The sequence below is a fragment of the Jaculus jaculus genome, chromosome 13 (assembly GCF_020740685.1).
Source record: "Jaculus jaculus isolate mJacJac1 chromosome 13, mJacJac1.mat.Y.cur, whole genome shotgun sequence".
NCBI lineage: Eukaryota > Metazoa > Chordata > Mammalia > Rodentia > Dipodidae > Jaculus > Jaculus jaculus.
Genome location: NC_059114.1, coordinates 3831681 through 3855232, shown reverse-complemented (window position 1 = coordinate 3855232; position 23552 = coordinate 3831681). Strand labels below are relative to the sequence as shown.

General features: G+C 44.5%; 1 protein-coding gene across 1 annotated transcript in view; it reads right to left on the bottom strand.

Annotated features, from left to right (window-relative positions):
- The window catches only part of LOC101596582 (sodium-dependent phosphate transport protein 1-like), a 28429-nt gene extending 5598 nt beyond the window's left edge, over positions 1-22831 (bottom strand). Inside the window, exons 1-9 of the mRNA XM_045132845.1 lie at positions 22607-22831; positions 21427-21660; positions 21218-21305; positions 20438-20524; positions 18534-18652; positions 18280-18441; positions 15249-15381; positions 15014-15161; positions 13006-13096 (exon numbers count right to left, since the gene is read on the bottom strand). Of these exons, the coding sequence (XP_044988780.1) occupies positions 13006-13096; positions 15014-15161; positions 15249-15381; positions 18280-18441; positions 18534-18652; positions 20438-20524; positions 21218-21305; positions 21427-21660; positions 22607-22831 (1287 nt within the window). The remainder of the gene's footprint in view (positions 1-13005; positions 13097-15013; positions 15162-15248; positions 15382-18279; positions 18442-18533; positions 18653-20437; positions 20525-21217; positions 21306-21426; positions 21661-22606) is intronic.
- Between the last annotated feature and the right edge of the window lie 721 nt (positions 22832-23552).

Below are 23552 nucleotides of genomic sequence, written 5' to 3'. Positions count from 1 at the left end.
TTCTAAAATTTAACTAAACACTGTACACATTCAATCAAAAACAGCCCCGAGTATGTATGCAAGAGTAGTTATTATAACGACCAGATCCTCTATCAACAAAGAGGTTAAGATTTCTGGTCTGTTGAGGGATCCAAGTCAGCTTGCGACCAAGTGAGACCCTTCTCTGGTGCAATCCCAGTTACCTTGGATGATTTTGGTCTCAGTCAAGTTGCTGCCTGGGTTGTCGGGCTGCTGTTCTGATTTCTGGAGCTGGGCACTTGCTTTTCCTGCAGGGCAAACTGAGCCTGGCAAGTGTGGCCCTGCAGATCAGCACCCCTGCTGCTGGAACTGCTGCTGCTCAAGCTGCCCCTGCTGGGTCTGTAGCCACTGCTGCTGAAGGTGTTGCTGCTGGACCCACCGCTGCTGCTGCCTCTGCTGCTGCTGTAGCTGCCACTGCTGGAGCCACCACTGCTGCTGAAGCTGCTGCTGCTCCCCCTGAAGCTGCTGCCGCCGAGTCTGCCGCTGCTGCCGCTCCTGGGTCCGCTGCTGCTGGGGCCGCTGTTACCGGTGCTGGAGCCGCTGATGTTGCTGCAGAACTCTGCTCCTGCTTGGGTCCCACTGTCAGCCCAAGTTGGCGAGGCCGGGTCCCGGGCCGCTGCTCTGTTCGCCGGAGCTGGGCTCAGGTGGTGGGGGAGGGGAGGGAGCCGCAGCTGCTCTGGTTCTCTTGCTGCTCAACGTGTTCTTCTACCTCGCGGTCTGCTCCTCCGCTGCTCACTGCCGCTCTCCCCTCACGTTTCCCGAGTTGCGGAGAGCGCGGTGTGAGGGAAAGCTCTGGCACCTGGCTTTTCCTGCGGCTGGAGCCGAGCCTGGTGGCTTTCTGGTGCTCCGCAGCTACGGCGGTTGGCCGAGCTGCCGGAGCCGCTTTTCCCACCTGTGCAGGCTCTGGATGCTCTGGAACTCTTCTACTTCTCCGCTGCCGCTTCAATTTCCTATACACCTCACTTTTTAGTAAAAGTGTGTATTTTAGTAAAAGTGAGTTTTTTTGGTCTTTTTCCCCCCTAGGCTGCCTTGGCGTGGTACCTACACTGCCATCTTAACCGGAAGTCCCCTGTAATTGATTTAAAATATATAAAAATTTTAAAACCATAGTGTCAGAGATATTTTCTCCAGAGACCTGGACTCTAACCCTGAAATTAGACACAGACAGTTGTTCAGTGCAACTGATAACTTTATTCTGCAGCCACACAGTTTTTCTAGAGATCAGAGTTAGGCATTAGTTACTAAGTAAGCTGTTTAAAAGAAAAAAAAATGTTTATACTCTAAGTACAAGATGGCCATGACCAGGGACTTCAGTAAGAACACATGTCTGGGAGAATGGGCATAAGACTAAACAGCGAGGAAAAGAATAACAGGTCAGCTAAAAATACGATGGGGGGCTGGAGAGATGGCTTAGCGGTTAAGCACTTGCCTGTAAAGCCTAAGGACCCCGGTTTGAGGCTCAATTCCCCAGGACCTCCGTTAGCCAGATGCACAAGGGGTTGCACATGTCTGGAGTTCGTTTGCAGTGGCTGGAAGCCCTGGCGCTCCCATTCTCTCTGTCTACCTGCCTATTTCTGTATTTCTCTCTCTTTCTCTCAAATAAAAAATATAAAAATAAAAACCATGATGGGGATTCAGCTTCTTTTGAACAACTGCCCAGGATTCTTGGCCTTTGGCCATTACCCTTGGAGGACCTTCTCCTCCTTAGGCTGGTGTTCTCAAGTTACATTCACACCATAGAAAATAAACATCCCTGTTAATGAAGAATTCTATAGCTACTGACAGAAGGCTTAAGAGCATTAGAAAAAAATATATAAAGATTAAATTAAATAAAGAACAAACAAGGGAATTTCTTGCTGTATGAGGCATATTGAAAGAAAGTCTCGAGAAGAAAGAAGGTGCCTCTGGTTGGAAATCTTCATCAGCAAGAAAGAATGGAAGAATGTTGGAAAATGAAAAAAATTAAGGTGTGAACTAAAGTCCCTAGGAATAATTCCAACCTTCTTCAAAGAAGACTGACTAGAATTTCTGGAATTCTGCAGAGAAGGAATGTTACAGATCCAGAGGAAAATGACCTTGGTCTGCCTTTAGTCCCCTCAGTTGCCTTTGATTACCTACCTCTGTGTCTGACCTAATATCCTTGTGACTATCAGGTAAAACCTTTCCGAATATACTAAGACCCCCTCAACTCCCACCAACTCAAAGGCATTCATCTCAAATAGAGTAAGACATAGATTATTTTGGAGCCAAATATGAGTGACAATGGTCTGGGAACAGAGATTTAGGTTGCCCCACGTTCCATGTTCCAATGTGATGACAATTCCAGGAATATCTTACAGTTACAGAGCACAAGAATATACAATCAACCAAGACTCTGTTCAAATGCACTGGAGGAAACTCCGGGGGCAGGTTGCAGTCAGTGGGAACTCTCTGCTCTAGGCTATCTGATGACATTCTTAGCATTGTTTCGGGTTGGTGGGAGTTCGGAGTCTGTTTGTATATTCCAGACAAACTCACCTAGTAGTCACAAGAACTGAGACACACCACAGGTGGGTGATAGGCAGCCATGAAGGGGGCTAAGGTGGCCCAAGATAACTTGACTTTGGACCTGCAACATTCCACGCACTCCCAGGCACAAAATCCCAGTCAGTTCATCAGCCTTGTAGGAAGTTTGGATGCAGATGGTTTCTGAGACTTCAGTTCCCAGACTCGCAGAGTCACCCAGCTCAGCACGTTCATGAGACCCGGCACACTGAAAGGCAGCCCAGGAACCACAACCCGCAGCCTAACGCACACATATGACGCGCGCTGCACTGCTCCCCGGGGAACTCTGGCGTCCCGCGCTGTCTCCTGTATTCCCCGGAGCAGTGCCCTCTTTGTACTCATGCCTAAAAATGCGGTCTTATTCCTGTCTCTCTGAAAAACCTCAAAATATAAGCCTATTTTTATCAAATATTTCTGTGTGTATTCCTAAGAACCTTCACTATGATCTATGATCTCCATTCAAGACTCACAGAAGCCTTCTCAAGAATAGCTACTAATTTTACTTAGTACATGTAAGATTCAGACTAACCTGATTTGGGATAGAATCGAGGTTCCTCTTCCAAGAGAGATGGTTCACTCAACTTTATATAATTTTCCAATTTGCTGGTATGCATCAGTAAATCTGAGATCAATTCCTTTGACCCATCTTGCCTAAGTTAGAAGTTTAATTTTTAACTTTACTTTTACCTTCCCTTTGTATCTCTAAGGAGAATATTAAACCTTTCTGGGAACCTGTGGGCAATTTCTCATCATAGTAAACAATTATCCTCAGCTCCTCAACCCTCCCAGGAGGCCGAGCCTGGTGGAGCTGCTGAGATGGCGCTGCCACTCACCGTGATCCCCCACAATGCCATGGCTTTGTAAATGTCCTGTGGGTTCATTACTTCTCTCCCCTGCTTTCTCTTCTTTCTCTGCCTCCTTCCCTGTTTGTCTGTTTGTTTTGGTCTTCTCCCTGTCTCCTTCTCCTCTTCCTTCATTCCCTAGGGGTCATACCTCTTTGTTACTTGACAGACGAGAAAGATGTACATTTATTATGCCATGTGTTCTGAAAGGTGTAACTTCTGTAACAAATCTGTGACTTTTCCTAATTTTCTACTATCTCTTTGCCAAGCCAAGAGCATTTCTTAAAACATTTTTTATTGTTATTTATTTATTTGTGTGTGTGTGTGTGTGTGTGTGTGTGTATGTCGTGTTTGGAGGTATTGTAACAGTTACCCCCTTCTCTTTGTTGGTACAAAACACCCAACCAGAAGTCCCTGACCAGGAGATGGCTTGCTGCTGGCTTACATTCAGTGTGGGAGTGCAAGCAAATGGACATTCCACCTCCACACAAACCTGGAAAGAAAATGTCTAAATGAGCAAGCTCTCAGCTCCCAGGAGGGATGATTAATCAACCCAGAGATCCAATCCAGCAATGCCCCTCCCCCAGCCAGGCTCCACCTTCCAAAGCTCTACCATCTGGGGAGGCTTAATCACTAACATATGAGTCGACAGGGGGCATTTTATGTTAAACCACAGGTACCCACAGAGCATGACACATGTGTGCATGCCTCATTGTGCTTCTAGCGTTACATGGGGGCTGGTAACCAAATACATGGTAGAAGTCATTACAAGCACATTCCTTTAATTACTGAACAGTCTCTCTAGCCCCTAAAACGGAATGGATCATTTAGTAACACCTAAGCCCTGAATCAAAAATTTCTGACAATGGCTAATGTGTTAACACATTGAAGCATTTTTACTTTCTTTATGCTTTTTTTTTTTAAATTGTTTATGTGAGAGTGACAGACAAAAAGAGAGAAAGAGGCAGAGAAAGAGAGAATGAGCACACCAGAGCCTCCAGCCACTGCAAACAAACTCCAGATGCATGTGCCACCTTGTGCATCTGGCTTATGTGGGTCCTTGAACCGGGCTCTTTAGGCTTCACAGACAAGTGCTTAGCTGCTAAGCCATCTCTCCAGACCATCTGTCATGCATTTTAAATGGCTGCTAAATATTTGGCACTTACCAGATGCCTCGTACATTGAATCTTAATATTTTTATGTAAGGAAATGCTGAGGCCAAAAACAGTGATCCACATGTGTAGTCCTAGCACCTGGGAAACTGAGGCAGGGGAATTATGACTTTGAGGTCAGTCTGGGGTTCACAGAAATTCCAGGGAAACCTGTGCTGCATATAACACCTTGCATTTATAAAAGAAAGATGAAGGAGAAGAGAAGCAGGAGGAGAAGAAGAGGAAAAAGAGCAGGTGGAGGAAGAAGGAAAGGAATAGGATGAGGGAGAGAAGAAGGAGGGAGAAAATAAGAGGAAGTGAAGAAGGGAAAATGAGTAGAGATAAGGAGAGGGAGGAGAGGACCTGAAGGTAGGAAGAGAGAGAAGGAGAAAATGGGAAGAAGAGGGGAGAAAGAGAGGGAGAGGAGGATGCAAAAAAAGAAAAGATGAAAAGAAAAAATGAGCAAAGGTGAGAAGTGCAAAGGAGAAAAGAATGTGTGGAAATCCCTGTCGACCTCAGGATTTTGATGTCACTAAATTGCAGTGCTGATTCTTTTTTTTCTTCCTTCCTTCCTTCCTTCTTTCCTTCCTTCCTTCCTTCCTTCCTTCCTTTCTTTCTTTCTGAGAGAAAGGGAGAGAGAGAGAATGAGGCAGAGAGAGAGTGAGAGAGAGAGAGAGAATGGGTGCCCCAGGGCCTCCAGCCACTGCAAATGAACCCTAGACACATGTACCACCTTGGGCATCTGGCTTACATGGGTGCTAGGGAAACAAACCTGGATCTTTAAGCTTTGCAGACAAATGCTGTAACTGTTAAGCCATCCCTCCAGACATGATTATTTGTTTTATTTATTTATTTGAGAGAGAGAGAGAAAGAAAGAAAGAAAGAAAGAAAGAAAGAAAGAAAGAAAGAAAGAAAGGAAGGAAGGAAGGAAGGAAGGAAGGAAGGAAGGAAGGAAGGAAGGAAGAAATGTAGGAGAGAGAGAAAACGGGTCCATCAGGGAATCTAGTCACTGCAAACAAACAAACAAACAAACAAACAAACAAACTCTAAACACATGTGCCACTGGTGTATGTGGCTTACATGGGTACTAGGGAACTGAACCTGAGTCCTTAGGCTTCATAGGCAAGTGCCTTAACTACTTGGCTGTCTCTCTATCCCTGCAGTGTTGATTCTTCCTAAGTCTTAGTGGTGCTGAATCTGCTTCATGAGCTACAGGACACTTGAATTATCAAGGTCACGGCTGGCACCTTCCATCACTTTTTGGAAATGGGCCACTTTTAACGACTGGAAATCCCACAAGTCAGCAGTTGTTCAAGGTCCCTGTTATAAATAAACATCATTCTCATGAGGGAGCAGGTTTGGTGAGAGGTGAGCAAACTATTTGCAATAAGACGATCTCCTCATAAAACCCCAAGAGAGGGAGGACGGTGGCCAGAGCAACACCTACACTTTGTTTTCTACCCAATCAGTGGTGACGCTTCTCACACAGACACATCGTATCCAGTGAAGATCAGTGATGACGCTTCTTACACAGACACATCGTATCCAGTGAAGATGAGTGGTGACGCTTCTCACACAGACACATCGTATCCAGTGAAGATCAGTGGTGACGCTTCTCACACAGACACATCGTATCCAGTGAAGATCAGTGGTGACGCTTCTCACACAGACACATCGTATCCAGTGAAGATCAGTGGTGACACTTCTCACACAGACACATCGTATCCAGTGAAGATCAGTGATGACGCTTCTCACACAGACACATCGTATCCAGTGAAGATGAGTGATGACGCTTCTCACACAGACACATCGTATCCAGTGAAGATGAGTGGTGACGCTTCTCACACAGACACATCGTATCCAGTGAAGATCAGTGGTGACACTTCTCACACAGACACATCGTATCCAGTGAAGATCAGTGGTGACGCTTCTCACACAGACACATCGTATCCAGTGAAGATCAGTGATGACGCTTCTCACACAGACACATCGTATCCAGTGAAGATGAGTGATGACGCTTCTCACACAGACACATCGTATCCAGTGAAGATCAGTGGTGACGCTTCTCACACAGACACATCGTATCCAGTGAAGACCACAGAACAGGAAAGAGACATAGGTCTGGGCTGCGCTTGCTTGCTTTGGGCTCCAGTTTTAACACTGAGAATCTATTAGCTATAGGGTATGATTACAATTTTCAAGTTGACTGACATTTCCCTGGTCAGAAATATGGCTACACAGAGGAAATTTGGTGCTAATCATTCAATAACTGCAACATTTAGTGGTCACATGGAGGATAATTACAGAAGGAAGGAATAAGTGAAGGAAAGGAGGGGGAAAAAGGGAAGGAGAGAAGAAGAAATAGAGGGAGGGAGGAGGAGAGAGGAAAGAACAAATAACAGAAGGAGAATCTAGAGGGCAAACCTAGAGAATGTTCTTCGGGAATGGAAGGGAGAAAGCGTCCCATGAAGGAGGGACTAGTCACCATGACACCAAATCTACAGAGATGTGGCCAGATAGTGACAGCAAAAAAGAAAGAAAGGAGTCGGCTGTGGATGAGTCTGAGTGGATGACAGGAAGGAAAACGATGAGAGAAGGCGGGCTCAAGGAACATCTGAGACACCATTCCTGAAGTCCTCTGGCCAGGTGCCAGTTGACAAAGGAAAGTTGTGTGAGCAAATTAGCAGAGCATGAGTGGACAGTTTCTGAGAGAGAGAGAGTGAGGAAGGAATGTTGTGACTCAAAGTCCTGTTAAGAAAATGATAGTGGGAGTGAAAGTGGCTCTAACCTTTTATGTCAAATACTTTTATTCATTTACTTGAGGTGAGGGCCAAAGAGAAAGACAGAATATGGGTGCTCCAGGCCCTCTTGGTGCTGTAAACAAAATTCAGGTGCATGTACCACATTGTGCATCTGGCTCTACGTGGGTAACAGGGAATCAAACCTGGGCCATCAAGCCTTGCAATTGAATGCCTTTGACTGCTGTGCCATCTCCACAGACCCGCCTCTTTTCACCAACAGTCCAAGGTCGTGCCCCTGGCTGCTAGTGAGAGATGCAAGGGGACTTTCGTTTTGTATGTCCCTTCTATTTCATGTAGGCACAGAGGAGTGCGCAGGCAGTTGGTGGGGGAGACAGGAGTGCCACATTCTTGTCGGGCAAGAGAACAGTGACCTGGCAGAGATGCTTTGCAGGTGGCCAGGGAGGGTCTTTGCCCCCCACCGAGACCCTCTGACCCCATAACTTTCTTCTTCATTACAACAGTTCCTGATCCACAACCTGAATACAAACTCAGAAAGTTTAGTGACTATTTTTACAAAATATTATGGAAACACTGCTCACAAAACAGATACCAGAGGTAGAGTGGAGAATTGAAAGTAACTTCCAAAGCCTGAGCCCTGAGTCACAATGACTTGGGACTTATATAGAGAGTTGAGCATCATTTCTGACCTTTTCCATCGCTGGTGAGTTTAACATTTTCTGTCTGGGTGACTAGGGCCACAAGCAGGAAGCTTTAGCAACCAGCAGGTTTACAGAAGGGGAAGGTGGTTGGACAACGGGTTTTGGTCAGCAGCTGTACTCAAGATAAGGTTCAACTAACAGGGTAAGAGTTGCCAGCAACTCGGTTTTGAGACACAGCACCATTCTTTCTTCGTCTTGGCTTCCTGCCTCATGATGGCATCCATTACCTGGTACATCTTAAGTGCAAGGATGGCATTGTATACACACTAAGTGCCAACAAATGCTTGATGAGAGTTAAGTTCTCTTGTCAACTTGTTCTGATTAGGAATCTACAGACATCCTCTTGGGGATGGGTTGTTCCTCTTGGGGGTGGGTCTCCGAAGTTGCTTCCAGGAAGGACTGACTGAAGGAAGAAGTCCTTCCTCCAGAGTGGCCCTTTCTTGAGAGTGGACAGCCCTCTTTCTGGAGGGCTTTATGTCGACAAAGACCCCCTTGCCTCCACTCGAGATGCCTGTGCGCTTGCTGACGAGTGACTTCACTGGGACCCGCATCTCTCCTGGTCGGCTGTCTTTTTTCAGTGCTGGAACCAAGTTTCCTCAGCCGTCCAAAATGGACTGAAGGCCAGCGGCTCTCCAGTCATGTAATCCAATTTTTTATGAGTACTGAGGATTGGGACTGCTGAGGCATCCAGTCACTTGCACTGAACAACTATCAGGTTCCTTGGCTCTCAAGCCTACAGACTGCTAGCACTGGATTGTAATAGGCTAATCCAATAAATTGCCTTTTTTAATACAATTAATTCCAACACTTATGTTCCTCTAGAGAACCATGACTGGTGTGAGTTACAAATCACTGTGTGAATTAACACCTGAAACAACCCTGGGGTGGTATGGAAGACCAGTTAGAATAAAGGAATGGAAAGACAGCGATCCTGTTTTGACCTGAATTTTCTTTATATTTTATTGTGAGATCCAGAAGTGGGGTGTGCTGCACACGGCATTTTTGGTTGTCACAGAGCTGACTGCAGTCTCACCAGCGGTGAGCACTGACCACTAAGGCACAGGCGCTCCTGCTCAGCTCCTCAGCTGTCCACGGTCTGCGTTTCCTCATCTCTTCCCCACTGGGTGCTTTGATATCCTTGCTTCTCCTCATCAGTGCCATTAGGTATTTCTAAAAGCAAGTTTGATTTCACCCTGTGTCTACCAAAGAGGAAACTGGCTTTATCTTTTCTTCAGATGGGCCATCCTGAAAGTCTACGTATCATGTGACTAATCCACACATCTGCTGGTCCGCACATCTGCACCTAGGGGAGTAAATGTTGACAAGTGTTGAAAAGTCCTTCACGAAAACGTGGAATAAATTTGTATCTTGTTTGTGTACTGGGTTATGAGACAAGTGATACTGACAGGAAGACAGAGAAACAAATGCACCCTTAAAATCCAGACACGGCACTTGTTTCACACGACACACGTTCCAGAAGGGCAGCGCGCAGGCTGTGACGGGGGAGCCTGGCCGCCAGCGCCCCTGGGTCCACCTCGTCCCGGGGCTGCCGCTGCCTCCAGCTCGGGCCTCGTGCACGTTCCTCTGCTCTTCGGAAAGGAGGCTCCAGGCTCTCCGTGCGCTCCCCCTTCACTGAGTGCGCAGAAGAAGGAAGAAACGCATCAAGAACGTCGCTGCTGAGCATCTAACCCAGAGGACACGAGGCTTTTCAACGTTTCAAAGGAATGATGGAGGCTTGCATAGCTTTCTCCAATCATCTCCCTAGTCTACGATTGAGTTAACTGAGCCATTTTTACACTTCCATTGGCATAAAAATAAATATGAAGCCGGGTGTGGTGGCACAAGCCTTTAATCCCAGCACTCGGGAGACAGAGGTAGGAGGACTGCTGTGAGTTCGAGGCCACCCTGAGACTCCATAGTGAATTACAGGTCAGCCTGGGCTAGAGTGAGACCTTACCTCAATGAATAAATAAATAAAAGAATAAATGCCTATGACTCTCTCATTCTCATTTGCTTGTTCCTTTTTCTTTCCTGCCCTGAAAAGTCTATGTGGACAATGTCTGCCCTAGTCTGACACTTTCTAGGTCTAGGGACATGCTGTGAACACCCTGCTCTGTACTTGGGCAGCATGCTGACAACCAAGCAAGCAAGCAAAGAACACTGGGGTTTCCCCTGTCCAAGCTTCATGCTGCCGCTCTCCCTGTAACAACGCATGGCATCACAGCAATGACAGGCGCATTCTCTGGGTGGTCCCCAAGTTACCAGTCATGTAAACTAATTTTTTAATGAGTAAATGAAACTAAAACCTCTTTTTAGTACTACAGCATGTACTAAAGATGAGGGAAAATCTGAATAAAACTCTTGGATTCACTCGCTTTAGTCACTTTAAAAATCACTACGAGAGCTGGGTGTGGCAGCACACGCCTTTAATCCCAGCACTTGGGAGGCAGAGGTAGGAGGATTGCCGTGAGTTCGAGGCCACCCTGAAACTCCATAGTGAATTCCAGGTTAGCCTGGGCTAGAGTGAGACCCTACCTTGAAAAACCAAAAAAAAAAAAAAAAGAGAGAGAGAGAAGAAAAGAAAAGAAAAAAATATCACTACAATTTGGATGTCACATGGCTGACTTACCTGCTCATAGCCTCCCAGGTTTGCTGTGTCTCACACTGCTGTGGTGGAGGTCGTGGTGATGTTTGCCTAGGTCACTTTTCAGTGTCCTGTCCCATCGTTGTTAACAGTAAATTGTAATTCTTCATCTGGGCCTGCACGTTTGATGGCTGACCACTCGATGTCAGACACCGAGAACTGCACTCTGGGAGCAGGCTGACACCACCAAACCCCAGGGGAGAGTGTCCCTGGGTAGTGAGTGGTTTCGGCTGTCATATGTGAGTCCTCTGTCCTCCGCCATCCCTTGGGTCTGCTGCTCCCCTGCTCTGGGGCTCCCCTTCAGGCCCCCCCACCCCGCGCCTGTGTTGCATAACGTGCTCCTGGTCAGCTTGCTCCTCACCTTCAGAGCTTAGTGCACTGTGCTTCCTGAGCCCAGTCCTGAATTTCTACTTCAGCAAATACAAGGTAGAAAATTACGCTTGCCACATTAACGCCTGTGGTCAGGAGGAAGATTCGGTGCCAGGCAAATTCTGCACCCTGAGGGATTAGAATACGGAGGTAGTAAAAGACACTGTTCTCATTTCTCCATCTTATAACATTGAAAACACAGTATTAATATACAGACTCAACACACGTTACATGAACATGGTAAAAAGGTCATAGTCAGTAAAAACATCATTTCATTCTACATAAATGATTGCTTTCATCATGCTGTGGCATACATTGTGTATAAACTTCTATTTTAACCAGATAAATATACCAGTTTCTTGGAGTCATAATTGATGCATTTTTTTGCATTTTGATATGTGATATGTTATTTCAAAATTTCCTATTTCTTTCAAGATATCTCGCAAAGCAAACTGTGAGATCTATCGTATTAGCGTCTTTTGGTTGGCATGTGAAGAATAAGTCTTATAGTAAAATTCACAAAGTAACCAATTTCTACCAGCCATAATTACCACTCTGTGAATACACTTCCATTCTCCTTCCCATTCTGCATGGCATCTTCCAATACCAATAGAGCAAACGCCCAACATTCTCTTCTTCAGGACTCTTACGGTGCTGGGTGAGGAGGGATATAACTGTAACTTTAGCACTTGGGAGTCAGAGGCAGGAGGATCCCCACAAGTTAAATATGTTGAACATTGAAAAAATATTTATTGCCCATTTGTGTTTCTTCTTTTGAGAACTCTCTGTTCAGTTCCATTGCACACTTTTTGATTGGGTTGTTTTGCACTTCTTGATTGTGAGTTATTTGTATTTTTAAAATATATTTTATTTATTTATTTATTAGAGAGAGAATGGGTGTACCAGGGCCTTCAGCCACTACAAAGGAACTATAGATGCATGTGCCCTCTTGTGCATCTGGCTTATGTGGGTCCTGGAGAATTGAACTGGGATCCTTTGGCTTTGCAGGTTAACACCTTAACCGCTAAGCAATCTCTTCAGCTCCCTTTGTATTTTTTTTTTTTTAATATTAATCTTCTTTAGGTAGATAGCAGTTGGAGATTTTCTCCCATTCTGCAGGTTGTCCTTTGACTCAGTTTCTAGTTTCCTTAGCTGTGCAATAGCCTTTTTTTTTTTTTTTTTTCCTGTAATGTCCTATTTGTGGGCTGTTTGCCTTATTTCCTGGGCTACCTGGGGTGAAAATTCAGAAAAGTCCTTCCCTGTGCCTAACATTTGAAGTGTTCTCTCTGCTTTATCCTCTCGTCATTCCAGACTTTTGGTTCTTATATCAACTTGATTTCTGTGCATGGGAAATGTAACAGATTAAATTTGCTTTCCTTCATGCTGGAGCTGCCATTACCCAGAGATCCAGCTCCAGCAGTTTTCCGGTCTCTGTTCTCTGTAGACTGGTGTTATAGATGTGCATGACTGAGACAGCTTTTTATGTAGATTCTAAGTCTCACTGAATCTCATCTCCAAGATGGACAGAGTTGTTTCATTATGCTTGCTAAGACGATCCCCAGTAACTGTCGATGACAATGGCAAAAGGAGCATCTGTCTTCAAGCTGGGTGTGGTGGTGCGCGCCTTCAATCCCAGCACTGGGGAGGCAGAGGTAGGAGGATAGTCATGAGTTCGAGGCCAGCCTGAGACTACAGAGTGAATTCCAGGTCATCCTGAGTTAGAGCGAGACTGAAGGCTTTCCAATAGAAATAAATGGCATGCAACAAGAAAGCATACATTATCTGTGGATTTTAGACACCTACCCAATTTAATCGTGTTTCCTTTCCAATGACACTCAAAGTCATCCCTCACCTGCTGCTGGGATTTCCTCTGATATTTTTCACACACACACATATTTTCACACCCACATGTGTGTGTATATATTCCTTTCTCTGCACAATTAGTAGTGAAACTATGTGTGTCTGCATGGTACTCACCTGACTGAGAATATGTCCAACTGCAAGTGGAGAAGTCATGCTTCCTACTGTTCCAACTAATATTTCAACCCCGTTAAGAAATCCGTAATATCTGTGCAAAAAGTCATGATAATATACAGATAAAAGGTGGCATAAATGCTTTCAGGAAAGCTAACCTAAACACATGGGGCTTCAGACTACCATTCATTTCATGAGTCGAACCTTCCTAATTCTCATTCATTCAAATGTCAGAAAATTGTGTATACATGTGCAGTTGTCTAGCTGTTAAAGCTATGAAATGAGTGCATTTTACAAAGCCTGATGAACCAGAATCTATTCCTCAGCACCCACATCAAGCCAGATTCACAAGGTGTCACATGTGTCAGGAGCCATTTGCAGAAGCAAGATGTGCTGGCCCACCCATGCTGCCAGTCTGTCTGATTAAGTCTCTCTTTTTCTTTTCTTTTCTTCTTTCTTTCCTTCCTTCCTTCCTTCTTTCCCTCTTTCTTTCTTGTTCTCTCTCTCTCTCATTCAGATAAAGGAAAATGTTTTGAAAAACCAAACATTGTTTCCAAATTGTATATTAATATATTCATCTTGGCTTTAACAAAGGAATTTAACTCCCCTGGAATGACAAAACTCTGGCCAAGTTAGGGGTTCCCCAAGCCATGATCAGCTGTGATATCTTCCATGGTTCTGTCCAGGTGCTGACAGGCGGCATGAGTGAGGAGGTGACTGCTAGCCGCTGCCGTGCAGGCCTGGAGCCTCGCCCCTCATCCCTTCTATGCTCACACACACTATGTGCACAGAACTGCTCCACTCACACTGGGACATAAGAAGCACATACCAGGTACTAACAAAGGATAATTATTTATAATTATACAAATTTGTTTCTTCATGAATATTTTCTTAACGTCTGGTTTCTTAACTGATTGCATCTCAGTTGGGGTTGGCCATTCTCAAGCCCCCTCTGTTGCCAAGAATGCCTTTGAATTCTGATTCTCCTCCTCTGAAGTGCTGGAATTAAATGTGCAAGCCTCTGTACTCAGCAAGAAAGAGTTTCTGGGCTGGAGAGATGGCTTAGCGGTTAAGTGCTTGCCTATGAAGCCTAAGGACCCCGGTTCGAGGCTCGGTTCCCCAGGTCCCACGTTAGCCAGATGCACAAGGGGGCGCACGCGTCTGGAGTTCGTTTGCAGAGGCTGGAAGCCCTGGTGCTCCCATTCTCTCTCTCTCCCTCTATCTGTCTTTCTCTCTGTGTCTGTCGCTCTCAAATAAATAATAAATAGTTAAAAAAATAAAGAATGAGTTTCTACATCTTTACTTATTACATACTGGAGAGAAAATACAAAATGCCCATTCAACCCATTCAAAACAGCTTCAAAAAGTACTTTAAAATAAATTTAATTAATAAAGTGAATAATGTATACACTCAAATGAGACAACATTAATGAAAGAAATTGTTAGTGACATAAAGATGTGGAAAGATATCCTATCTTCATGGGTTGGAAGAATCAACATTATTAACATATCTATGCTGCTCAAAGTGACCCACGTCCTCTGTGCAAACCTTATGAAACTTAATGGTATTTTTCACAGACATGGAAAAACTTCTTAAATCTCATAGAATGCCATAAAACCCCTAGAGAAGCTAAAGCCATATGAGGATAAGGAAGAAAGCTGGAGGCCTCGCACTTCCTGTCTTCACAACATACAGAACAGTACAGAAGTCGATCAAGCCGGGCACCGGGAGAAACGGAGCATTTGAGAGGAGGAGCTTAAGGGACACAAAATCTCATTTAAACAGATAGAATAAATGCAAGAGATCAGTTGTATGAGTGGGTGTCTCATGTTAATGGTAATGTACTGTGTTCATGAAAACTCTTAATTATGATAGATTTCAAGTATTCCCACCAGAAAATGATGCAGTATGTGAAGGAGTGCAGGACTGTCCTCATTGTAAACCCACCGTGCGTCACACCATAAATATCTGTGCTTTTACTTGTTAATGTGAAATAAAAGAAAACAGTACCTGGGAGCAATGTCCAGAACATTGATAAATCCTCCAACCATAGAGAAGTTGAGAGATGCAGAGGCAAGTACCAGGAGGGTGACGGTGCCATGGAAGCCGAGGCCCGGGGCCAGCAGGCTCAGGCTGAAGATCACAGGAAGGAGGAGTCCTGGCAGTGACGCAGACAGCAGTTAGGTGCATCCTGAACATGGGGTGTTGGCTCCCCCAGGTGTCTGAATGTCCTGGCTGTTCTTACCTAATGTGGTGAAGAGCTTCCGGATGGTAAGTAGGCTGAAAATCTTCCTGGAATGGAAGAAGTCTGCCATCTCACCGGCTACGATACCACAGATGTAGGCACACAAATGTGGGAGACCAGACAGCAGCCCGTTCTGAGGAGGAAACGTTATTCTGAGAGTGAGTACGATGGGAGAAGCACTGTTGTTTGTACACAGCAATCTTTTCACTGACGTTCAGTAACTTAATGTGTGCTGTTGGCTTGTAGATATGGGCCAGTGATAAAGCTCCTGGGCTGGGGAGATGGCTTACCAGTTAAGTCATTAGTCTGAAAAGCCGAAGGACCCAGGTTCAATTGCCCAGGACCCACATAAAGCCACATGCACGTGTCTGGAGCATGTTTGCAGCAGCTAGAGGCCCTGGCATTCCTTCCTTCCTTCCTTCCTTCCTTCCTTCCTTCCTTCCTTCCTTCCTTCCTTCCTTCCTTCCTTCCTTCCTTCCTCCCCCTCTTTCTTTCTTTCTTTCTTTCTTTCTTTCTGTCTTTCTTTCTTTCTTTCTTTCTCTCTCTCTCTCTCTCTCTCTCTCTCTCTCTCTCTCTCTCTCTCTCTCTCTCTCTTGTCTGTATCTCTCTGCTTGCAAATAAATAAATAAATAAATAAATAATATATTTTTTAAAAAGCTTCTGCCTCAAGCTGAAGAGATGGTTTAGCAGTTAAACACTTGTTTATGAAACAAAAGGACCGTGGTTTGAGGCTTCATTCCCCAGGACCCAAGTTAGCCAGATGCATGAGGGGGCACACACATCTGGAGTTCATTTGCAGTGGCTGGAGGCCCTGGCACGCCCATTCTCTCTCTCTCTCTCTCTCTCTCTCTCTCTCTCTCTATCTCTCTATCTGCCTCTTTCTCTCTCTCTATGTCTGTCACTTTTAAATAAATAAATAAAAATAAACAAAAAAATAAAAAATAAAAAGTTTCTGCCTAGTATGCATAAAACCCTGTGCTCAATCTCCAGTGCCGTATTGCACACACCTTTAATCTCAGCATTCAGGAGGCAGAGGTAAGAGGATCTCTATGAGTTTGAAGCTAATCTGGGACTACAGAGTGACTTCCACCTCAGCCTGCACTAGGGTGCCTCACACACACACAAAAAGAATGAAAGAAAACTATAAAAAAATAAGTAAATATAAATACATGAATGAAGGACAGAAACATGCATACATGCATACACACAGCTCTGTTCAGAACCACATCATTCAATGTAAAGAGAAAACCAGTTTTGTGGTCAGTAATATTTGCCAAATCTCTGCTTTAAAAAAAAAAAGTTGTTAGGGCTGGAGAGATGTCTTAGTGGTTAAGCTCTTGCTTGTGAAGCCTAAGGACCCCAGTTCAAGGCTCGATTCCTCAGGACCCACGTTAGCCAGATGCACAAGGGGGTGCATGCATCTAGAGTTTGTTTGCAGTGACTGGAAGCCCTGGCGCGCCCATTCTCTCTCTCGCTGCCTCTTTCTCTCTTTCTGTCACTCTCAAATAAATAAAAATGAACAAAAAAATATTAAAAAGTTGTTAGTTTCATGGGATCTGCATTATGAGGACAGGATCATGTTGGGAAAGACAAGAACCAGCCTGAGGTAAAAGAGCGACAACAACGGCAATGGCAATTTCATATGCGTAGTGCTGGCTCTATACTAGCCATGGAGGGTTCCTGCCAAAGTGCCATGACTTCATGGAAAAGAGAAATTTGAGTCAATGATCTTCCGGGCGTGGTGGTGCACATCTTTGATCCCAGCACCCAGGAGGCAGAGGTAGGAGGATTGCTTTGTGTTTGAGGCCAGCCTGAGTGATTTCTAGGTCACATGGGCTACAGTGAGACCCCACATTGACAAAAAGAAAGAGAGAGAGAGAGATAGAAAAGAAAAAGAAACTTGAGTCAATGAACTCTCGTATGGATGGTCTCCATGCTATGCTGGGCCCTGGCCTGAGGACTGGGTCACTATAGAAAACTCCTAAGTGACAGCCCAGCTCCATTTCTGAGGGAATCTTTTCTGGTAACTTCACTGTAGAACACAGGGGGTTCCATGCATCAGAGATTCCCCCAGGTCACACAGGCAATGGGAATGCCAGTCCTCTCAGAGCAGGACCCGTGCCACAAACTAGGAGCCCAGCACTCAGGTCTGCTAAGAACGGAGTGCGGTGACAGGGCCTGGCCCAGGGACTTTCAAAGAAGGACTCCAGTCCCTGAAGGGAATTATGGAGTCAAGTTCTTTTCTTGTGGGGGTTTGTTTTTGAGGCAGGATCCAGCATCTCACACTGTAGTCCAGGCTATGGATGTGAATAATAGCAGTCTTCCTAATTCAGCCTCCCATGTGCTGGGATTACAGGTATGTGCTGCCATTCCCTGAACAGATCATCTTTCTCTCTCCATTTATATATATAAACACATACATACATACATATATATATATATATATATATATATATATATATATAATCATATATATATATACACATCATATATATATTATATTATATATTATATATATTATATATAAACACATACATACATATACATACATATATATATATGTGTGTGTGTGTGTGTGTGTGTGTGTGTATGATGGAAGGTGAGAGAATATGAGTACATGTGTATTTATGGAGATTCAGACATTCTATTTATACTTATTTAAAAAATATTTTTACTTATTTATTACAGGGTGAGAGAGAGTGGTATATGGGCATTCCAGGGCCTCTTGTGCTGGTACAAACAAACTCCACACGCATGCACCGTTTGTGTATCTTGCTTTTATGGGTACTATGGAATTGGACCCTGGCCAGCAGGCTTTGTAAGCTCGTGCCTTTAACCACTGCGCCATATCTCCAGTCCATATTTTTGCTATTTACCGAGGGCGGAGTTCACCTAGAAATGAAGAACTGCATGTACAGATGGAGCAGAGGCAGTAGGTAAACAGTGCAGCCGGCAGACACGGGCTGAGGCGGCTGTCACGCGGGATCAAGTCCTCCATTCAACTGAAAATGAGGACGAGGGCGGCACTCACCTCTCTCATGTTGATGTGAAGCATGGTGCTGAGATATGTTGGCGTGTACACAGCAAAGAGGGAGGCTGACCACATGTAAGCAAAGACAGAGAGGGTGATGGCCCAGACTGGAAGAGACTTCAGCATAGCCTTGATTGGCAGACGTTGTCTTCGTGAGCTGACCTGTAAAATACACCATTAATCCTTCTCCAGTGTGGACACGCGGAGCCTGTTTGGTTGGAGCAGGGTGGAGGGGAGACAGAGCGGCGCTCTACCTGCTGGGCGAGAGAAGAGTTGATGTATTCCTTCTCCCTGATGCTTATCCACGGGTGGTCCTTGGGTTCTTCATAGAACAGGATGAACCAGAGAAGAGACAGAACACAGCCAAACGCACCTATCAAAGACACGCACGTTGCAAGTGGAAAGTTCCAGCCATAGTTCTACAGTGGTTCTCTTCTGAAATGATCATTTGGGGACTAGAAAGATTGCTCAATGGTTAAGAACATTTGCTGGCAATGTCTGACAGCCCGAGTCTGATTCTCCAGTATGTAGGTAAAGCTAGACGCACAAAGAGACACATGCATTTGGAGTTTGCAGTGGCAAGAGCCCCTGGCCTGCTAGTTCTCCCTCTCTGTTTCTCTCTCTCATGCTTGCTTGCTCTCTTTGTTTACAAGCGCATAAATAAATAATTCAAAATGCTCATTTTTCAGTCTGAGAATGTAGATGTTTCCTTGCTTTTCTGGAACTCTCCAATAAGACTCACATGGAAAATACACTCTGCAGAAGCTGAGCTGTGCTGAGACATTGACCATCTTCGCCCCTCCTCACCTATCGGTCTCTGAGTCCCTCACCTCTCCTGGCTCAGGCTACTCAGTCTTAAAGGACTTTATTGTCTTAGCATGGGGATATGCACCAATACACACGTGTGTATGCAAATGTGTGTGTGTGTGTGTTACCCATAGGACGACCTTGAGTACTGTGCCTCAAGTGCCTCCCAAGTATTTTTTTGTTAGTTTTTTTGGTTTTTCAATGTAGGGTCTCACTGTAGTCCAGACTGACCTGGAAGCCTCCCAAGTTTAAAAAAATATTTTATTTATTAATTTACTTGAGAGAGAAAAAAATATATATATTACACACACACACACACACACACACACACACACACACACACACACACACAGGAAGAGAGAGAGAAAATGGGTGCATCTGGGCCTCTAGCCACTGCAAATGACCTCCAGCTGCAGGCACCACCTTGTGTATCTGGCTTTATGTAGGTACTGGGGACTCAAAGCTAGGTCCTTTGGCTTTACAGGAAAGTGCCTTAATTGCTAAACCATCTCTTTAGTCCCCTCCCACCTTTTCTTGAAACATAGTCTCTCATTGTGCTGGACCTCACCAACTAGGCTAGACTGGCTGGCCATCGAACTCTAGGGAGCCTCCTGCCTCTGGTTTTTCACTGTTGGGAATACCGGTGCTTGCTACAATGTCTGACATTATTCTGTAGGTTCTGGGAATCCAAGTCAGGTCCTTATGCTTGCACAGCAAGTACATCACTGATTAAACCATCTCCCTATGTCCAATAACCTGTTTTGAGAGCTCAGGCTTACCTATTTTCTGATACACTATCAAAACTATTTAGAGATAATCAAAATCCTATAAATATTTGCCAAGAAGTATATGTTTTTAAATTTTTTATTTATTTTATTTTATTTTTTTTTGAGAGAGAGAGAGAGAGAGAGAGAGAGCAAGATAGAGAGGCACACCCACACAGAGAGAAAGCGAGGAATGGGCATGCCAGGACCTTCAGCCTGCTGTGAATGAATTCCAGATGTGTGCGCCCCCTTGTGGTACATGTGCGACATTGTGTGCTTGCATCACTGCATCTGGCTACGTGGGACCTGGAGAGTTAAATATGGGTCCTTAGGCTTTGCAAGCAAGAAGGATATTTTGTCCTAATAACTTAACCATGGAGATATTTCAGGTTACTACGAGAGTATATAACTCTTACCATTTAGTCTTAAAGATGTAACAAACACTGACAAAACACTTGTCATAAAACACACACTATCCTAAGGATTGACGATATAGTAACAAGTAGGACTTTGTAGAAACTATAATATATTGGGATTTTCCACCTCAGATTCTGATCCTTACCTGAGCTTTTGTAAGATATACTCACCCAATATATAGAAGACCATGGGCCAGCCCAGAAGATCACAGATGAATCCACTTCCAAGCATGACCAGGAATGATCCCAATTTGAACCCTAGCCAAAAGGTCACTGCTGTTAACTTAACAAAGTCATCAAAGAAGACGAGACTTGTCTCAGGACAGTCAGGAACAACCCCCATGGAAGATGACAGAATAGCTTCCGTGGTGAGGAGGAAAGAAGGAAAGGCTTGCTTTTCTTTCTTCTTGTGTTCTTTGAGATGAGGGCTCATTTTCACTCTAAACCACTTCTGTGTGTGTGTGTGTGTGTGTGTGTGTGTGTGTGTGTGTGTGGTGTGTGCGTGTGTACTCACGCTCGCCTTGTGTGTGGCTGCACACGGAGGCCAGAGGTTGATGCCACCTGCCCTCCTCGGTGTCTCTGTACCACGTTCTCGAGACAGGGTTTCTTGCTTGAACCTGGGCTTGTCAATGTGGCTAGTGTAGTGCCCAACTTGCCCTGGGAATTCCTTGTCTGGCCTCCAGAGCTCTGGATTTCAGATTTCCAAATCACCCAGCATTTACATAGCTGTGGGACTCTGAATTCCAATCCTCACACTTGCACCACAAGGGCCTGTCCCACTGAGCCATTGTTGGAACCCCAACTTCTTTAGTATTGAAGCAAAGATGTTGGAAGTGATTTTTTTTTTCCAACTCCTTAAATCAGTCAAAACACATATCCTTATGGTCTGCAGAAAGACTGTGTTATGGAGGATAATAGTGAAATGCAATTGTTCTTGGCTTAAGTCCTTACCTGAGTAACTCACAGAGATAAGTCGGCCTCTTTCCAAGGTAGGGGCCCATTTGACCCATATTGCATTTTGGGCTGCAATAACTATGCCCTGAGATGAGATGAGATGAGATGAGATGAGATGAGATGAGATGAGATGAGATGAAGACATTTTATCTCAGATGTTTAATCTCAATTCATCCCCAGAACATTTTTTCCTATTATCTGAATACCTGGGATAGTCCCTGGAGCGCTCGGCACACGATAAACAAAGCTGGTCCAAGGTGAGCTGCTCCTGGGGTGAGCAGGGAGAACACAGAGCTGAGGAACACGGCAGAGCCAATCCACTTCTTCACAGGGAATCTTCCAGACAGGTAGCCAACAGGAATGTAGGCTATGATTGCACCGTATGAAAAAGAACTAAGGATGACCCCCTGGATACCAGGACTCCAGTTATACACAGGGTTCTGGAAGAAAAGGGGAGACACATCTAGCTGGTCTGCACATTGGAGACTTAGTGAGTGAGTTAGGAATTCAGAAAATACGGTATTCCTGTTCCTGCTTAGTTCTCTTCACTGTAACATTTTTTTTCCCTACATAATCTCTTCTTTTCCCTCACCATGCCCATATAGGTGTATGTGTGTGTATATATATATATATGAGCATATATGTATGCATATATGTATGCACAATACAGGGTAAGTATCTCTTATTTGAAATGCTTGGGGTCAAAAGGTTTTCTGATTTTTTTTGGTTGTGAAATATTCCCATACTCATAGTGATAATATTTGAAGGATGAGACCCAAATCTAGATATGAAATCCATTTAGGCCCTATATCCACTGTATGTAGTTTTATAGGTGATTTTATATAACATGTTAGTATACCATTCCCTGCTTCATGAGGTCAGACATGGAATTCTTTACTTATGGCCTCACAGCACTGCCTAAAAGTTTCAGATCCCAGGGTATTTTAGATTTCACACGAGGGATTCCAAGCCTGTGTCATGAACAGTTCTCATGTCCAAGGAGCCCTCAGTACTTTCAGTGCCTGTCAGAGCACAGCAGTTAACAGTTCCTTCTCGACTGTGTCTTCACTATTCTTTCTAGACATACGTTTCTCCCCTTCTCTCTCTCTCTCCTTCTCTATCTGCCCTCCACGTGTTCTAACCCCATTATTCTAATGAAGCCCTCAGTCTTCAGTTTTGTTATTTCTTATGTCAAGGTCACTTGGGCCCTTTGCAAGTGCAGTTGTGCTTAATCATCTGGCATGCTCTTTAAGTGCTTACAGGGTGATCAAGACTTGACATTCTTCATCTCATCAGGATTGTCTTGTCCGCAATATTCAACCGTGATGCAAATTAGCAAACCAGCTGGGAGACTGCACTTCAGCCCGGGCCACCTTTCCACTCTACCTTTGTGTCGTCCAGCTTCTGCCCTGCAGATGCGTTGGGCACACCACTTGTGTCCGTTCTGTTCACCATGGTTACTATGGTGAGGCTCAGACATGTATGCTGTCCACTGATCCCCATGTTAACGAAGTGCAGAAGCAGAGCGAGTCCATAGCGAAAGGAACAAAAACCCGGGACTGGCAAGTGGAACAGAACATCTCCGTTACTAATAAAGTTGAAGACAGGCATCTGTAACCCAAGATATAATTGAAAATTATATTGTTCTAATGGCCTCTGAGAAATTACCAAGAAGATTTGTGACTAATATAATAATCCCATATTACTGTAAAAAAGAATTCCAATTAGGATGGCCCAGAAAATTGAGCCAGTTTGCCAAATATTTTGGCTTATGTCTCTACAAAAGAGACCCTTAGCAAATACCTTAGGTTTCTTTCAGAAGTAAGTTTCCTTAATAGTAACAATACCATGTTCTCTCAAAGAAACTGCTCTGTTCTCCAAAGACATAAGGATATTCTCGCTGTGATCCACATTTTCATAAGGCAAAGAAAAATTGAATTCAAGAAAATCCAATTGCATACTGAAACAGAATCAAGCTATCAATGTAGTGTTTGTATGGAATGAAGCAGATCCACAGGTGGAGAAAAGTTTGAAGTCCATCAACAGATATGCACCTAATGTCAAGTGACATTGACTAAAGATGCTATTGTGATTCAGTAGAGAAAAATAAATTCTGGTTTGAAGTGTACTATACCCCCCCCCCAGCACCAAAAAATATATGTTCATCCTAAAAGTCATGAATGGGAATACCTGTAGCAACTTTACTTAGAATAGTAAAGTGACCCAGGCTTGTTGGCATACACATTTAGTTCCAGCACTGGGGAGACTGAGATAAGAAGATTGCTGTGAGTTCAAGACCAACCTGGGGATACACAGAAAGTTCCAGATCAGC